The sequence below is a fragment of the Triplophysa dalaica genome, chromosome 1 (assembly GCF_015846415.1).
Source record: "Triplophysa dalaica isolate WHDGS20190420 chromosome 1, ASM1584641v1, whole genome shotgun sequence".
Lineage (NCBI taxonomy): Eukaryota > Metazoa > Chordata > Actinopteri > Cypriniformes > Nemacheilidae > Triplophysa > Triplophysa dalaica.
Genome location: NC_079542.1, coordinates 19,534,910 through 19,552,547, shown reverse-complemented (window position 1 = coordinate 19,552,547; position 17,638 = coordinate 19,534,910). Strand labels below are relative to the sequence as shown.

Here is a 17,638-nt window from a genome sequence, read left to right as displayed (position 1 = left end):
CAATAGAAACAGTTCAAAAAATAAGCTAAGAATGGCGTTCTTCCGTCTGTGTGTGTGCGCTGCCAAGACGTGACAGAGTTTTCCGTGCTGCGTGAGCCTGTGTCATTGGTTTTCACTTCTGCTTTTTGTATTTTTGTGATTTCTTTCCGTCATGCGTGGTGATGAAGTTTGCAACTGTCCCTACTTGAAAATAGTTTTTATTATTTACCCATGTTGGACCAGTATCATTCTATTTGCTCTTTTTATTTCCTTGTAAATACAGTATGTACACTATACAGATCATGTGTCTGCAGCACAAAAGCAATTAAATGGTTTACCAATACTTATAGTTTAATGATTAATGCAAAGGTGAATAATAAAAAAGGAATGGAAATTTAAGATTTAAACCGTATAGTCAATTGCTCTTTTTGTCTGGTTTTCTCTCAGTTTTGTCTTCCTCTCTCTCCCCTTACCCATGTGCTTACATGTAAGTCTTCCGTTCTGTATGGCTCTTCCCAAGAACCTCCCCACTGAACTGGTAGGTAAGTTTTTTCTTGATCTTTTTGACTTCTCCCGTTTTGCCGTAGTTTCTCAGCGCTCTTGCCATCTTCTGGTAGGTCATTTTCTTGCGGTTTCCCTTCTGTACACCCCAACGGTGTGCTAAAGCTTCTTTGTGCTTTGAGGAGAATTGGAATGTTCCCCTTTCTCTGTCCATCCACCAAATGCTTTCCTTCATGTCACCATTTCGCAGAAGATCCAGCAGGAACTGATACAAGCGAATTTTCTTCTTGGTACCTTGAAAAACAAAGCAAATAACCAGAAATGAACTTCCACAGTCAGATGAGTATGCATTCCCTACAATAGTCAAGCATTACCTGGAAAATTCCTCTCTGAACAATTCTTAGAACATTGATTCTTTAAGCAGGATACTTCAGAAATATTTCACCTTCAAAATTCCCCTTTTGTCGTTTTAAACCTGTGTGGTTTACTTTCTTCAAAAATGTTGGTAACCAAAAACCGTTGGTCCCCATTGACTTATACTCAAAACCAATACTAGTCAATGGGAACCAATGGTTTTCTATTACCAACATTTTTCTTCTGTGTTTTGGAGAAGAAAGTCATACAGGCTTGAAATGACTTGAAGGCGCAGAATTTTCATTTTTGGGTGTGAATTATCCTTTAAATTCTGTAATTCTGTCCCGAAATATTTTTTGTCATGCTGGTTGGAAGTCTCGTAACATCCTGATAGCAATCAATAAGTAAAGTGATACATTGACATTTTTATAATTATATATCGTCTGTAAAAGGCGTGAAATGTGATTCACCCTTTTAGAAGTGTCACTTCGATCAACCAATTAGATTTTATGGTTGTTTAAAGGGAAAAAATCCTTAATTTTACCCTCATGTCCTGGCCCGAAGACGTGTTTTTCTGTGTCTTTGGTGTTTTATAAGTTGCCCATGCATGTATTAGACACGTAAAGATGCATTCTATCTAAAAGCAAATGCTCACCCAGACCTGCCTGAAACGCTTCATGTAACAACACCCCAGCAAATGTACGTCACTTCGTAACATGATTTGACTAAGACCGCCCAAATCTAAACGCAAGTAATGTAGGTGTACTTGTAAATCTATCATCACCGCCGCAGCCATGTCACAGAGACGCCGTGTGTTTCATTGCAAAAAGAAAGCCTCTTTGTTTGCCCTGCCAAAAGATGAGACAACTAAGAATGGTTACATTTTATTTATAACACTGTTCCAGAAAAGTAAAATCCAAATGTTCAAGGTTGTGCAGCGCATTTCACCGATGATTGCTTCTCAAACCTGGGAGAGAGATCAAGACAGGCAACAAATATCGTGTTTATTATGGGTTTTATTGTCTTTTTTTGAGTCGGGATATAGCGTAACACTGGTGGATCAAGAAGTGCCAAAGCACTCCTGTTATTTATTATATTACCAATACCTGCGGTAAATGTTCTATCTCACACAAACTCTGTATGATGTATATGGTTGTGTATAGTCTATATAACGTTGTATATAAAAGGTAAAACCGTTATCTATAGTTTTTAACTATTTAACATTTTTCAAATAAAACCATAGCAATCCTATACATCCTGCTCAAGTCAAAGTTGATGAATCGGCTTGGTCATCTTCGTTTTCCGTATCAAAAGAGGCGATACATTTCTGTCACACGCTTGCATTATTCGACCAATCACTATGCACTTGTTAACTGGCCAATTATAGCACAACTCGCTTTTCAGAGCGATGAACTTTGTAAAAAATCTGCACATTTCAGAGAGACGGGGCAAAAAGGAGATACAAACATGCACGGTATATGGAAAAATACTGCTTCTTGAACCTCAAACCGTGTATACACATTACATTGCATCTTAAACGAACAATAATATTAGTTTTAGCCTAGTCCTTTGAACCCTTTTAATTTTTAAGAGAAAATTGTATTCAGTTTGATGCCATGACTCTTTATGGGATTTTTGATGTTGTTTTGTATTGCTTTCTTACACTTTCCACAGATCATTACCATTTCAATGCCATTATGTAATGGCTGCGATGTATCAATGTAGGCTACAAGGTTTTGGAATCGTAAAGGTACCGGCAGACATTTGCCATTTCTTTACCATGTTCTCCCCCTGTTGTTGAAGAAATGTGGTCTCTCATACACTCCTCATCAGACACTTCTAAAGGAGGACTGCGGCTGCCGGGGTCATCATCATCCGAGCTGCGCTGGAGAGGAGAAGGCTGTACACTGTGAGTGTAACACACTGATGCCCGGGGCAAATACGCCATCTGTGAAAACATAAAGTTTATCATCTCAATGCATTCGAAATCGCTCAGATTTACATTTGAAGAAGGAAAAAGAGCAGAGATTAGTGGTTTGGTTCCAAAATGAGATAACAAAATCATGTTTTTGTATTGTTCATTCTAATTAATATCAATCAAACTGCAGTTAGTTTATTTATTTAATCAATAATAACTAAAAAATACAGCTAATTAACAGAATTAAACGCAATAAAAACATGATAACTATAAAAAACAGGATTTTTGAAAACGGAGTTATCTCATTTTGGAACGCAAACTCTTAATTTTGTCTTTCCCCATAATTTTCTGTTAAACCACTTGCCAGACAGTAAAAAACCCCTTTAGAGAAACCCAAAGTGTCAAAGATCATAGCAACTTAAAGTGTAATTGCACACGCAATGCTTGGGTGGCAGTTTCTTGTGACATGACAGTTGCATTTGGGGTCTGATGATTTGTGTACAGAGGAGAGGACTTTAAATACACATGATAGTCATACAGTATTTTGAAATTATACCATTTTTGTTTTTAAGAAGCAGTCATGTGCTATTTTCACTACAATACATCATGTAAATGACGTCATGAGCGGAATTTTGTTCAGTTTCTGTTAATCATGAATGTCCAAAATAAAGTTTCTTCACCCTACAGCTGAGATGGAGGCAATGCACGAGGCATTTAAAGCCCATAATTACCATAAGGCCCCAACATTTCTTAATATTTTATATTTCATACATTTTAACACTCTTTTTTAGATAGTGTGATACTCATTTGCTCGGCCAAGAAAACAGCATTGCCGTCCTCTATAAGTTATATTTGTACATGCAAGGTTTAGATGCAGAAAAAGTTGTTATGGCTGGTGTTGTGGTGTGTAAACGACTACAGATTGACAACAGATAAGATGATGAATTCACACGTTAACAGCAGTGAAACACTTGAAGGACGAAACCCTTTGTATAAATTCATAGAAAATGTTCTCCTAACTGTTACTATACAATAATTGCTATAACATTGGTAGCGTAAACCATAACAAAAAAATATTTTTTAGAGTCGTATATTAATTGGAAATCAATCACTGGCTTGTTTTTGATTTTTCTAGATTCTGTCATTTGTACAACATGACAAGATAATCCTTTGAAGTGTCAGCAAAAACTACAGCATAAGCTTTCTCTGCCGTTTCTAAGTTGATTTAGTGTCTAAACTAGTTTACTAATTAGTCCACTTGGATGTGAATTTTTACTTTTTTCCACATGCTTTTGGATTTTTTTTAGTTCAGTGTAAACTCATGCTCCATTTTCATTTGATGTTTATAATACCGATTCCGATGTGATGGCATGTGGACCGTGCCCCTGCATGTCTCCATCAAATATATTGCATTAGTGCAATATCCTGAAGTATGTGCACATAATATGTGTCAATGTTTTTCTCATTTAATATTTTACAGTTGATTTTTTCAAAATTTATATTATTAGAGGAGGCACGCCACTGCCTCTTTTACCTGCTCTCAGAAAGCAGATTCCTATCTCACTGTTTGAACTTTTGTATTTATAAAAAGTCTGTTGTGTCACAATAAAGAGTGGTTTTGTTTGTGTAAGCGAGGATGTTCTGTGTAATGGCAGTTGATGAGTTTGCAGACTGCAGTTATGATGACAGTGTTGAGTTTTGGTCAGGATAAGGCTTTGTTGAGCAACAGTTTGGGCACAGATGCATTCTACAAGCTCCTAACTGGCATGTACAACAACTGGTGTCATGAAAGAAGCAAATAAATAACAAAGAGGAAGATTTATAATTCCCATCGCTGTATTTATAAAAAAAACGTCTTTGTTCCCAACAGTATCAGCAGTCAGCTCATAGATTTTGACATGAAACCGTGTAGTAGTTTTAGATAATGCTATTTAAGAATGTTTTTATGGTCTCACCTGTGGAGGGGCCAGGGGGAGGTGATGCCCATTTAAGCCTGGATCGATAAAATGGCCAGGCTCTACATCTGTGAAGCGATGCACATTTGTTACATGTAGTGGCTGCACACTCTGTAGCTCTGTGAAATGGCTATCTGGAAGGTTCTCAAAATCCACCGGATGGATGTGATGTGTATTATAATCCCAAGTGTGATCTAGACAATGACAGTCAGGTTGAAATAGATTAGTAGAAAGCATCTTTAACATCCAACACCAAAACTTCATTGCAATCTGGTAACAGCAACTGCTAAATCATTCATATCTGGAAATTCGGTTGTTCATACTGTCTCACTGTAAGCACTTGGACTGTATGTTTCACTCTGTTTCCTGTTCACACCAGTACTTCCTTAGCAGTTTTTGAGTAGCCTCAAGTATTTTTTTCTTAATGTGATAGTTTGTAATAGTTAGGTTGCTCGATAAAGTTAAATTGAACTGTTTGGGGAGTGTTCCTACACAAGGCTCAAGCCCAGTTCCAAAATGCATGTTTTGTTGCTGTCTGGATTGAAAACGACGTATATTGAAATATACCATTGCTTCGTCTTGAGATGCACACCAGTACTGTTAATAAAAACATAAAACTACTTTTATGTCCTAATTTTACGAAGGCACTACTTGCTTAAAGTTCCAATGTATGAAATTTAGCGGTATCTAGCGGTGATGTTTGGATCTCCATCCCCCCTTCAAAGCACTACATTGACTTGCTAAAGCAGATCAAATATTTACGAATTATGCTCTGTAGAGCAGTTTGAACGCTAATGGCTACTGTAGAAACAACATGGCGAATAACATGCGAGGGAACCAGCACTGTACGTAGATTCAAATTTGTTTATTCTAAGGTAATAAAATCATATTGCCTCATTCTGTAAGGTCTTTAAACACCACAGAAGACATAGTTATGTATATTATATTGCATTTCTGTCAATAGATCCTCCAAACAAATTACACATTCGACCATTCATGTATATGTTCTGTCCAGCAAACTGGCTGTTTAAGTTTATCCCACCTGTCAATTCTCTGTTGGTTTATTTCAAGCATTGTAAATTTAGTAAAATTTCAGTAAGAATTGACTGTGTTTGTTAGAAATTCAGTCAGGAGATTACATTTGTGAGCCACGCTCGAAGCAAATGTTTACTCTGCTGTATATTGAAACTAAGTATTGTTTTCAGTTTCTCATTCCCTTTACACAAATAGATCCGTGACAATAGGATGACTAAAGTGTAAACAGGTTTAACCAAAGGTCAGCATAACCTGATTGATAAAACGATTCACACAGCCTTATACAGAAACATTACACTTGGTCATCCTCAGCCTCAAAAATGAAAACCCCTGCTTATGTTTAGCACCCCAACAGCTTTATTTCAGGCGCCCACACAGTTTGATAAATTTGTGCTATATTGTCTCATTTTGGATTGAAACCCTTGGGGATATTTGTCGTTCTACGTCTGTAGTTTTCTTGCCTGTCACAACAAGGCATCTGTTTCCTGCTATGTGCTAGGTCACTCGCCCGGTTCCACTCGCTCGCTCCCCTAACGTCCCCTTGTAGCTCAGTCCCAGCTGCCCTGGGTGTGATTTTGATCCGTTAGCTCACTATAACAAGATGTTGACTACTTGGGCCTCTCTGGGTGTCATAACACAGAGATCGGTGTGAAAAGATATGCGGGGAAAAAAGCGTTATTCAAAAAAGCCTGTGTATAGGTCACTCAGTCAGAGCAGTGTTTAACGGGTGCTAAAATAAGTAAAAAAAATAAAAACTTTTCTGTTGTCAATGAAGAATGATTCTTAACACAAAAACTCACCATTTTGACCCTCATCAATGATGTATGGATAATCCATTGGTGGTCGATACATCTCTGATTCAAACATTTCCTCTGTTTGCTGCTGACCAAACAAATGATAGAGAAAAGGTGAACAGTCTGAACGATTGGAGCCAAAAACAGAAAAAATAAAACACATATGAGAAAAGCCTCACATCTTTAGTAAAAACTGCCCAGTAATCTTTTTGTACGGATGGTGTATGTGACATCCAGCCAGTCCAGGTTACTCTGTCTCTATTCTCTTCTCTCTACGTAGAAATTATGATTGTTATACATTTTGTTGAACATCCTATTGTTGATTTGCTATACGACGATAATCTAAGCCATCAGAATATACCTGTGAGCTATGATCAAATTAACTGAATTTATAAGCATTCTGTCATTATAAAATCCAGTCTCAAAAGTATTAAACAAATCTAACAGGCTCAAATGGATCATAAATCTATCAAACATATAGATTTGATTTAAATGCTCAAATGTCAAACGGATACTCAACTGAATCTCAATTGATTGTCGTTTTGGATGTTATTGAATAATTATAACACTAACAGAATTGCTAACTTTGTTCTAACAAACAACTCAATGTACAAATAATCTTCAAGAAGACTGACTGATGCCAAAACAATTTACCACCATAAGATGGTGGCCCTTCTATCGCAAAAAATCCAGATGTTCAGTAACTGTACGTCCACTTTGATATGCGTCAGTCACGGCGCGATGGCACCATATAACAAAAGCATCGTTCAAGTTTAAGCATCTATTAACAGCATCACCAGCAAATTAATAGCACCATGGAGAGGATAAAAAAATACTCACGGGTGGGATGATGTACCCCTCCATTCTGTACGGATGCAGCATGGATTCTTCGCCGGTTGACACACAATCTGCGACTCTGATGCTTTCTCAAGGGCTTTCAAAACTGTCCTCGTACCATTGCTCAACTCTGCTAAATTTCCTCTTACCAAACGAAACCAAAAATCTAACTCGCACACCTTATCAAGCGGGGGCCCTCAAATCAGCGAAGGCCCAGAAAGAAGACAGCCAGAGCGAGCTACTGTCACACTGGAGGTAGCAAAGGGACGAAGGTTTCTGTTTGTTACTTCTTTATTTTGGGGCGTGTGGGTAAGTGTGTGTGTCCGCTAGAGGTTCCTGATTTTAGGGTAATGGCAGGTGGGGATTTTATCTTTGCAGTTAGAATAGGCGTACAGTGTCACCTCCCCCAATGGCCAATCAGAGACAGTTCAGCTGACCGCTGTTCTTTCTGTCCACCTCCAAGGTGCTTGTCATTCTATAGAAAGTACTTAATGCAATAGAAAATACCAAAAAAGAAAACACAAGAGATTGTACCTGTTGAGAAGCTTAAGGCAAAAGCTCTAATTTAATGTCAATATTGTTTAACACATTTGATTATTTAATTTAAATACTCAGATGAGCCGGCTTTTAAATAAATTATTTATGTAGGCGAGAATTACATTCAATATATGTATATGTAATATTTTTTTTCAACAACTTAAACTAAATTCATTAATTTAATCACATCAGGTCTCATTTTGGACCTTCAGACATATCTTGGTTGTAGACAGAGAACCTACAGGCTGATAAGATGTCTGATTGCGTTGTATTATCAGCCTCCGGCTAAGATACATCATTACATGCTGGGATGGAGGATACAGTATCCTAAATGAAAATGAGGAAAGAACCTTTTATCTTTTATCAACATTTCCACCTGTGTCAAACATTCTACCACATTTTCAGCTGGGTACGTCATTGACAATATCATGACAGTCATTTACAAAGGATTAAGTTTGATACTATATAAGTGACTGCTTAAAATACTGTCTGTACATTTAAAAATTCATTTATGACTTATCCTCTACAATTAAATATTATCAGGATACGTCATGCACTGAAAACAATAGAGGCATATACATAGAAAGTTTCAGTTTGGTTAGCTTGCAGTGAATGCCTGAAGGTATTAATAGTACTCGGTTGAATTTCGTAAGAAATGGAATTTAGTTTATGTCCTCATCTACTAAACCACACATTTAACTTATCTTAAACCCAAGCTGCAGCAGAAAGATAAAGATTCTTATAACTATATCAGAGATACTTTTTGTGTCTGGGGTGTGTTTGCTTGTCTGTACGGGTTTTTATATCAGATATACCTTGTAACCAAGAAAAAAGGTTTGCCGCTCAGAATAAATAGCACACAATAGGTAACTTGGTATTGTCTGCCACTCTACATTTTTTTTAGATACAGTATAAAGCTTCTTGAAGTAATCCCAAATTATAATTTCACCCTATTACAACAATTTGGTATTTTGACTCAAACTGTGTTTAAATTGGTGATTTAGGCTTATTTAACAGATTTTGACCCTTATCTCTACACTAACTGGGTTGCAATTGTACTGCAGTGCACATCTGTACAGCTTGTGATTGTGATAAACTTAACATGTCAAGTAAAAAGGTTAGGTCTTTAGGAGTAAATAAACAAAACAGATTAACATCCAATTCAAGTGACAGGATTGCTGCTTTTCAGATACTTAGATTCACAAAAATGTGTCTTTCTTCATTGTTTGCAAAACACTTGAAAACCTAGCCTTCAGTGTATTGCTTCTCCAAGTAAAATTCTTTAACTGCTTTTGTATTTGCTCCGTTTCATCACGATTCAAGCTGTCTTAACCACAAACTACTGCGGCCCTGGTGTAAAACACAGCTGCATGCACACCCGGCTAAAACTGATGACTTTCGCTGTTTTCCTTATGTATTAATACACATTGCATGTGTTAAAACAACCTCAGCAGTCTATTTTCTCATATCATTTAACATGCAAATGAGAAAAAAAAACAATGTAAACTTTTCTTGTTTTACTGCAAAGATTATAATATAGTTAAGGCAAAAGCATCTGGTAGGTGCAGACAGCTAAATTGACTTTTACACACTGAAATATTAGATGATGTGACTGTGGCTATGGATTATTTACGTGTATCCATCTTGACTTTTTATGTATCTATTCCTCTATCTGAAATTTAAACAATGTGGTTCTTTCTCCAAATTGCTTGCGTCTCTTCATGAGAGTTTTAGACATTCCACCCACAAAGCCTTTCCTCATCCGCTCAATGTCAGCTCATTTAGCTCTTGCTTCATTGCCCCTGCCCGTCTTAGAATGGTGCAACTGCGGGAAAGCTTTGACTGTGTTGCTTAAACCCGTAAAGTTTGAAAAGTATGTTTCCTAGTGTAACCACCTATTATATGTATTGTTTTTATTTAAAAGAGCTAAACTGGAGAAGATTGAACATTTTTGCATGGAGGATACAGGAGATCCCTGTTGAAAACCGAATGTCAGATTGTTGTAACGGTAACGCTAACGCTAGTTAGGATTTGGCAGTTTATTATGTCTGCTGTATTAAGTCATGTTAACAAACTGTGACAAGGCCTCATCATATTTCTTTCTATAAAATGAGACAAAAATTAAACAAATTTCACTTCTTCGTTTCAACAATGGAAGATTGAGAATTTCTTCACCTTTTAATAAAGGGATAGCATTTTACCACCATAGACATAATCATAACCTTTTAATGTAATAAAATAATTTTTGGATTTACCGTTGGACATATTTTGTACGCAACTTGTACATAAATACACATGAAAGTCCCTTAATTTTAAATACAACAATGAATCTCAGATATAACAGGAACTGCATACTCAAAATGGACATCACTGTTATCAGCTATACATTATCAGTCTGTTCTTTTGGACTTGGCATTCTGTAAGGCTTTGCACGTCTGACTTGAAGCGAACCTGTTGTTTTAAAACAACACCCTCACACAGACCCACACAAATAAAGCAACCCACTCCGTGTATCTGAGTAAAAAGCAGAAGTAGGAGGTTTCTTTCAGATTCAGTTCCTGTTAGAGCGCAAGTGGATGGCCTGTGAGGATCTTTAGCTGAGACCTTCACACTCTTCACACAGACAATAACTAGGCTACACCAAAAATATAGCTGTCTAACTCCGTTACATTGTTTACTTGAACATAATGTACAGTGTATTGTCATACACTATCTAAAAAAAAAACACACAAAGCATCCTATTGTATTTGTCCTGAGATCCTTGTTAAGTATTATGTGACATGAGATAATAGCCTTTTTCATATACTGAAATTGTACAAGCGGCCTACAATAATGAGAAAGCCTGTGAAAAAATACATCTTCCGTAAATCTAAATAATTGTTATTGCTCATCGGTATAGTATAGTGCAGCCAGAACTGTCATTTCATCTGAACTGCACATTGTGGCCAGCACTGCATCATGAGGTGTGAATAGAAGGTTATTCACACGTCTGTCTTTTATACTACTGCTATTTAGTACACGTATGCTTGTGTCACATCCTCAACTCTTGCATGTTTGCAACTATTCACATGAAAATGAAGTCAACTTAACAGGCTGGTTCGACTTGATGTGGCGGCACAAGATCTGACAGACGGATGACATCAAAGTAACGCGAGAGCGATTAAAAAAACATTAAAGTTTGCTTTTGAATCGCTCTTGCGGTACTTTGATGTCATCCGCCTGTCGGATCTATCAGCGCCGCATCAAGTCGAACAAGCCTATTAACTAAGCAAAGTTTTAATATGACAATACAACAGTTTTAAGCTTTTCTTTAGCAGTGTTTCACTTGGCTAACTCAAAATCTAAGTAACTGTAGTCATGCCATTATAAAACACCACACATCTATACAGGAACATCAACAGGAGATATAGCAGGTCAATACATTTCTTGGACTGGGTGAGTCAATGCATCGGTATAAAAACCTCAAACACATAGACAGATAATGATTTTTAGAATTATATAATTCACACATACATTTTTGTTTGTGGTCCTGGATTTGTTTGGGTAAAATCTATGCTTCTAGATGTAATACTCAAAAAAGGGTACTGTAATGGGCAAACACATATCATTTTACATGCCTTCATAAATCACCTACAGGACTGAGGTTTCCCTCAGCTGTGCAAGGTTGTTATATGCTACAATATTGCAATGTAAATAGTTTAACATCATTTTGAAGAATAAGAGAAGTTAACCAGACAGCAAAAGTGAAGCACCTATTTATCACACACTCACTCAAATTTCCTTTGGTTTCCCCATATATTATTTTACATCTTTTGATTTATTTAAACTCTGGTGTTGGAGACAAACATTTGGAGCACATCTGAAATATATTTACAAATGTTTATCAGTACTTATGCACAATATCTGCTAATAAAAATGTGTCTTAGTATTATCAGGATAAGTATTTTTGACAATTAATTAATTTCTATTGTCTGTTTCTGTGATTTTGAATTCAGCATCATAAAGAATGTAAAGAAATAGATTTCCTTAACTTTCATTATTCCTCCTTTAAGGATTCTCCTTAATCTAAAAAAAGAGTCGGCTACCTTTCATTTTTATTTTTACGAAAGTGAGCTTATGTAAAAGTGGTATAGGTAATTACTTTTCAGACTGTATTTGTTGTTTCTCAAAATAAAATGACGATTGTTCTATATTAAAAAAGAGAAATGATGACCCCAAATACTGTGTTCTTTTCCACAGGGCAGGTCATTTCGTCCTGATCTTTGCTTATGACCAAACAGAATATTAAGAAAAACAGGAAGCCCTGTAGTGGATTGCAAAACAACATGTTGCACCCCTCTTGTTAAATAATAGCATGCCTTGGCTAAAGTTTCACCAGATTGATGTCCACATGCTCATGTGGACATAAAGAACCTATATCAAAGTCAGTCATGGCCATAAATAAAATACATCATGCAATGTCAAACAAAGAAATGAAAAACAACACACCATGAAGTTTGAAGAAAATCGCTTGGCAGTTCATTTATTCAGCAACATAATTTGGTTCATTCATTTGGCAAAAGGTGGAAGATTCAATTATCTGTTAATTTTACTTAAGTTGCTTTAAAATGTTCAATCACAGAATCCTTTAAACAACCTTAATCTTCCACCTCAAATGGATTTTGGTCTAATTTATCATTGCTTTTTTTTTTCCTGATGCCACAAATAAAATGCAAAACGTTGTTTAAAAAAAGAATAATAAATTATTTCAACTCAAATCACAGAACTGAAAAAGTAATGGGAAACTGAATGAGCCATATATATGTTGCATGCATATGGATGCCTATCAAAAAGGGAGCACATGTTGGGAATATTTAAGATTTTGTAAGTACATGGAGTGGACCTGCCACAGACTGGCCTTTATTTCCTGTCTGCATTTCCTGAGAGGAGGTTTTGGTGGCCTCCACTTCTTTCACAATGACACAAACTAGGCATTAGGTTTGGCCATCAGAGGAACATCCAACCTTCTCACTTCTTATTCCCAATTCCTCATTTTTATCATAACTTTTACTGCAGAACAAAAGATCCACCAGCAGGATATGGTCAGAGAGCTATTTATAGAGTTTGATCTAAACACACTTGGTATGGACACATAGATGAAAGGATTAAACAGATGAAGACAAAGTTGTCCTTTTGGTTATCTCAAATATGTCTAATTTGAAAGGTTGAGTGGCAAAAATTAGCAACAGTGTTTCACACACACACACACAAACACACACACTGGATGAATAAAGTCTGTTTTTCTAATCGTTCTGCAACATTCACTGGACTTTATCTCAGTGGTTTTGATATACAAAATTAGCCACATCAAACACCAAGGTGTGTTTAAATTTGTATGAGTGCATTTTTTGGTGGTGTTAAAACCGGTACTTGTTGCGGAGGGGGCGGTTGACCGAAGGCTGGCTGCATGCTTTTATCTAAACAAAGCAGATTTCCTGTAAGATTCAACATTTCCTTTCAGCGTCCAGCCCAAGAGATCACACCTGCATTAACAGACACCTAGACCCTCACACCAGTCAATGACCACTATACAGTAGGCTTTATTCAGAAAGAGAATGACCACAAACTACATTGTATACGTGGATACGCTATACTTACCAGGAGTACTGTACATCATCACACACCAAAACTCACTAGAAGAGGTTCCCTGATAAAGAAAGCTCCCTGATATGACAGACCCTCAATAGTTGAGATTAACCTTTCATACACGACTTAGTAAATAAACATGTCATATACAGTATAGACTGTTTTAGCATACAGCTGGTTATTCAAAAACAAACAATCTGATGGGAAAAGATGATATGATCTGATAATGAATGAAGTACGTAAGTTAAAAGGCTTGCTGTAAAAAGTGTGTGTTTCCTGCTGAAGTGCTTTAACTATAATGGAAGAGAAAAGAATACTGAACAATAAACATGGATGTTACTTTCTGCAAAATCTCTCAAAATACAACCACGCGGACCATGTACAGTTAAGTGGTCTGCAACCTCCTAAAATTGCATGTCACTCTGTGTCAGCTATTCTTTTATGCTGTTGAAGAAAACAATCACACCAGCATTCACATTTCTAAATTATATTAACTGCCTCCCTTATATCCGAAAAATCCAAGAGAGCTGGCAAGTGAGATAGATTTAATTTAATCTCAAGTGAAATTTCAATAATTTTTTCAAGACAGAGATCTAGAACCAATATTTGTTCTGGTACTTGTCACGATAGACAAAAGGACTCAGATGCAGGGTAAGTGAACACAGTTTATTGAACAAAGATTCCAAACAGCAACAACAAAACGGCAGGGCACTCCTGTCCGTTTAACAGGAAAACATGGCCGGGTGTTCTCTCCGAAATGCGAGTAATCCGTCTGTAAAAGTAAACAAGAAGCCAAAAGAGCCGTAAGGGAGAAAAATAATCCAAACCGGCTCAGAGAACAAGGTTAGCCAATGCAAGACACAAGGTAACAAACAAATACATCACCACACAGAGAACTGGTAAAATAGAGGGAACACAGATGAGGAGCAGGTGAGAGTAATTAACCGTGATGAGAGACTAAATGGGGTACCAGACTGGAGGAAAATAAAGAAGACACAATTCAGCAGTACTATACAAAAATAACCAAAAAATATCTAAAACAAAAGGCAAAGCCTGACAGAACCCCCTCCCCAAAGATGCCTCCTGGCATCCAGAACCTACTCACGAGAGCGGATGAACCGATCAATAAGGGAGCGGTTCAAAATGTCTCGAGCGGGAATCCAGCATCTCTTCTCCGGACCGTAGCCCTCCAAGTCTACTAGGTATTGGTGACCTCTACCCCGCCGTCTTACATAGAGTCGACATACCGTATAGGTCGGCAATCCCTTGATGAGTCTAGGGGGCAGGGGGGCAGAGGTCGAGGGTTGAAGAGGAGAGTGAACAATGGGCTTGATCTTGGCCCCATGAAACGTAGGGTGAACTCGCTTGAGAAAGGGAGGTAATTTGAGGTGAACGGTTACAGGATTAATGATCTTGGTGATCGGGAGGGAATGATAAACTTAGGCCCCAGTTTACGTGCAGGGACATTAAGGGGAAAGTCAGATGTAGACAACCAGACCCTTTGACCACACACGTAAGGGGAAGCCTTTTAGCGATGGCGATTAGCTGACGTTTGGTAGTGTCTACGTGCGAGAATGAGGGCTCGTCTTGCAACTCTCCAGGTGCGAAGACACGATTAACGAAACCCGGAGTGGAAGGGACGGAGGCGTCCGCCTCTTGGGAAGGAAACAACGGGGGTTGGTAATCTAGGCAGCACTGGAAGGGCGAAAAACCAGTAGACGACACCAGGAGGGAGTTGTGAGCATAATCGACCATAGTCAGCTTAGAACTCCAAGACAACGGCTCCGAAGAGGCGACGCAATGCAGGACCCTCTCGAGATCTTGATTAGCCCGCGCGGACTGCCCATTAGCCCATTAAACTTGCAGTGGCCCCCAGGAGTCAACAAAACTAAATCTAAATTTGGAAACAAACTGAGAGCCCTTGTCAGAAACCACGTCCACAGGGAGACCATCGATGCGGAAAACGTTGTTAAGGATGATGTTAGCGGACTCCTTAGCATATGGGAGCTTAGGAAGGGGGATAAAATGTACCGCCTTCGAGAACCTGTCCACCACAGTGAGGACCACGGAATTGCCATGGGACGGAGGGAGTCCCGTGACGAAGTCCATGGTGATGTGGGACCTGGGTCTCGAAGGGGTGGGTAACGGATATAAGTGTCCCACCGGGGAACGGTTAGAAGACTTATTAGTCTCACAGACCGGGCATGCCGAGACGAACTCGTGAGCATCCTGCGCCATGGAACGCCACCAAAACCGTTGCTTGACAAGAGACAGGGTGCGAGAAACTCCTGGGTGACAAGCTAGTTTGGAGGAATGTCCCCACTGGAGGACGCTGGTTCTGACTGACTGTGGATCGAACAACAGGTTCACTGGAACACCAGCCAGAGGAGTAACGCCGTTTAGCGCCTCGCGAACTGAAGATTCCACCCTCCAAGTGACCGCCCCCACCACTAGAGCGGGGGGAACAACGGACACCGGGGGGGAAGTGGCTTCGACCTCGAACTGACGCGAAAGCGCGTCCGCCTTACAATTATTACTCCCCGGCAGGGAGGAGATGACAAAATCAAAACACCTAAAAAAAGAGCCCAGCGATCCTGCTGAGAGTTCAGTCGCTTAACTGAACGGATGTGTTCAAGATTCTTATGGTCGTTCCAAACCAGAAAGGGGGCCATTCCTCCAACGCAAGCTTCATGGCTAACAACTCCTTATTACAGATGTTGTAATTCCGCTCCGAGGAATTGAGCCGGGGGGAGAAGAACTCACAGGGATTTATCTTGTCATCTGGGGCGGAATGTTGGTACAAGATCGCTCCTACCCCTGTGTCCGAAGCATCGACGTCCACAATAAACTGACGAGAAGGGTCAAGATTAACCAGAATGGGGGCAGACGTAAATAGTCTCTTAAGTCTATCAAAAGCTTTGTGAGTCCGTTCTGACCATTCGAACCGTCAAAGTGGAGGTGAGCTCCGACAAGGGAAGAGCGACCTGACTAAATCCTCGGATGAACCGTCTGTAAAAATTGGCAAACCCCAGGAATCGCTGAACCACCTTGCGATTCACCGGGGTAGACCAATTAGCAACTGCTTCTACCTTAGTGGGGTCCATCCGAATACCCTCAGGTGACAAGATAAAACCAAGAAACGGAACCGACCGTGCGTGAAACTCGCACTTCTCCACCTTGGCGAACAGGCGATTCTCAAGTAACCGGCTTAAAACTCGCCGGACATGCTGAACATGATCCCGTTCGTTGTGCGAGAAGATCAATATGTCGTCGAGGTAGATGAAAACGAACTGGTCGACCATGTCCATAAGCACGTCATTGACGAGTCTATGAAAAACCGCCGGAGCATTCGACAGGCCAAAAGGCATCACACGATACTCAAAGTGGCCTGTGGGAGTATTAAAGGCGGGTTTCCCTTCCTTTTTCCTGACCAGGTGATAAGCATTGCATAAGTCTAACTTCGTAAAGATGGTCGCACCCTGCAAGAGACCACAAGCCAACGACATCAAAGGCAAGGGATGGCTATTCTTGACCGTGATGTCGTTCAGCCCCCGGTAATCAATGCAGGGGTGAAGGGAACCATCCTTCTTCTTCACGAAGAAAAACCCCACCCCAGCCAGAGAGGGACTAATAATGGCGGACAACAAGGAATCGGCCACATACCTTTCCATGGCCTCCCTCTCGGGCTAGAAAGAGGATAGAGGCAACCCTTAGGTGGAGACGTGCCAGGTAAGAGGTCAATCGCTCAGTCGTACAGGCGGTGCGGAGGTAGAGATGTCGCTCGAGACTTACTAAAAACCACTCTCAGGTCATGATAAATGATAGGTACCCCCGTGAGGTCAACAGGCTCCTCCTGAAACAGAGGGGAAGAGATCAAGGAGACAGAACAGTTTTAAACAATTAGTAGCACAAAAAAACACTCCATTCACAAACAATATTCGTTCTCCAGTTAAAATGGGGCTTATGCTTAGACAGCCAGGCATGACCCAACACGATTGGAGTGGAGGGAGAATGGATCAGGAGAAACTGAAGCTCCTCAGTGTGATTTCCGGACATGGTGAGCGAAACAGGTTGAGTGGTGGAAAAGATGTTTGAGAGAGTAG

The 17,638-nt window shown here is 39.2% G+C and overlaps 1 protein-coding gene across 4 annotated transcripts; it reads right to left on the bottom strand.

The window, feature by feature from the left end:
• Positions 1-227: 227 nt before the first annotated feature.
• spi1b (Spi-1 proto-oncogene b) lies at positions 228-7,708 on the bottom strand. 4 transcript variants are annotated; one of them, XM_056752794.1, is made up of 6 exons: positions 7,377-7,708; positions 6,716-6,808; positions 6,543-6,624; positions 4,708-4,901; positions 2,614-2,782; positions 228-774 (listed from the first exon to the last, which is right to left on the bottom strand). In XM_056752794.1, the coding sequence occupies exons 1-6, from the start codon at positions 7,416-7,418 to the stop codon at positions 461-463; spliced, it is 894 nt and encodes a 297-aa protein (XP_056608772.1). In that variant the 5' UTR covers positions 7,419-7,708; the 3' UTR covers positions 228-460. The 4 variants fall into 4 exon arrangements, with proteins under 4 accessions (XP_056608772.1, XP_056608782.1, XP_056608791.1 ...); XM_056752804.1 differs by having other exon boundaries at positions 6,543-6,621; XM_056752813.1 differs by lacking the exon at positions 6,716-6,808.
• Between the last annotated feature and the right edge of the window lie 9,930 nt (positions 7,709-17,638).

What these genes read in the sequence shown, in the direction of transcription:
- spi1b (XM_056752794.1), bottom strand. Translation starts at nt 7,418, where the DNA reads ATGCTGCATCCGTACAGAATGGAGGGGTACATCATCCCACCC. An exon ending in GGGCAGTTTTTACTAAAGAT is followed by an intron (nt 6,625 to 6,715) that starts GTGAGGCTTTTC and finishes TTGTTTGGTCAG; the next exon opens with CAGCAAACAGAGGAAATGTT. An exon ending in TCCCCCTGGCCCCTCCACAG is followed by an intron (nt 2,783 to 4,707) that starts GTGAGACCATAA and finishes ATGTTTTCACAG; the next exon opens with ATGGCGTATTTGCCCCGGGC.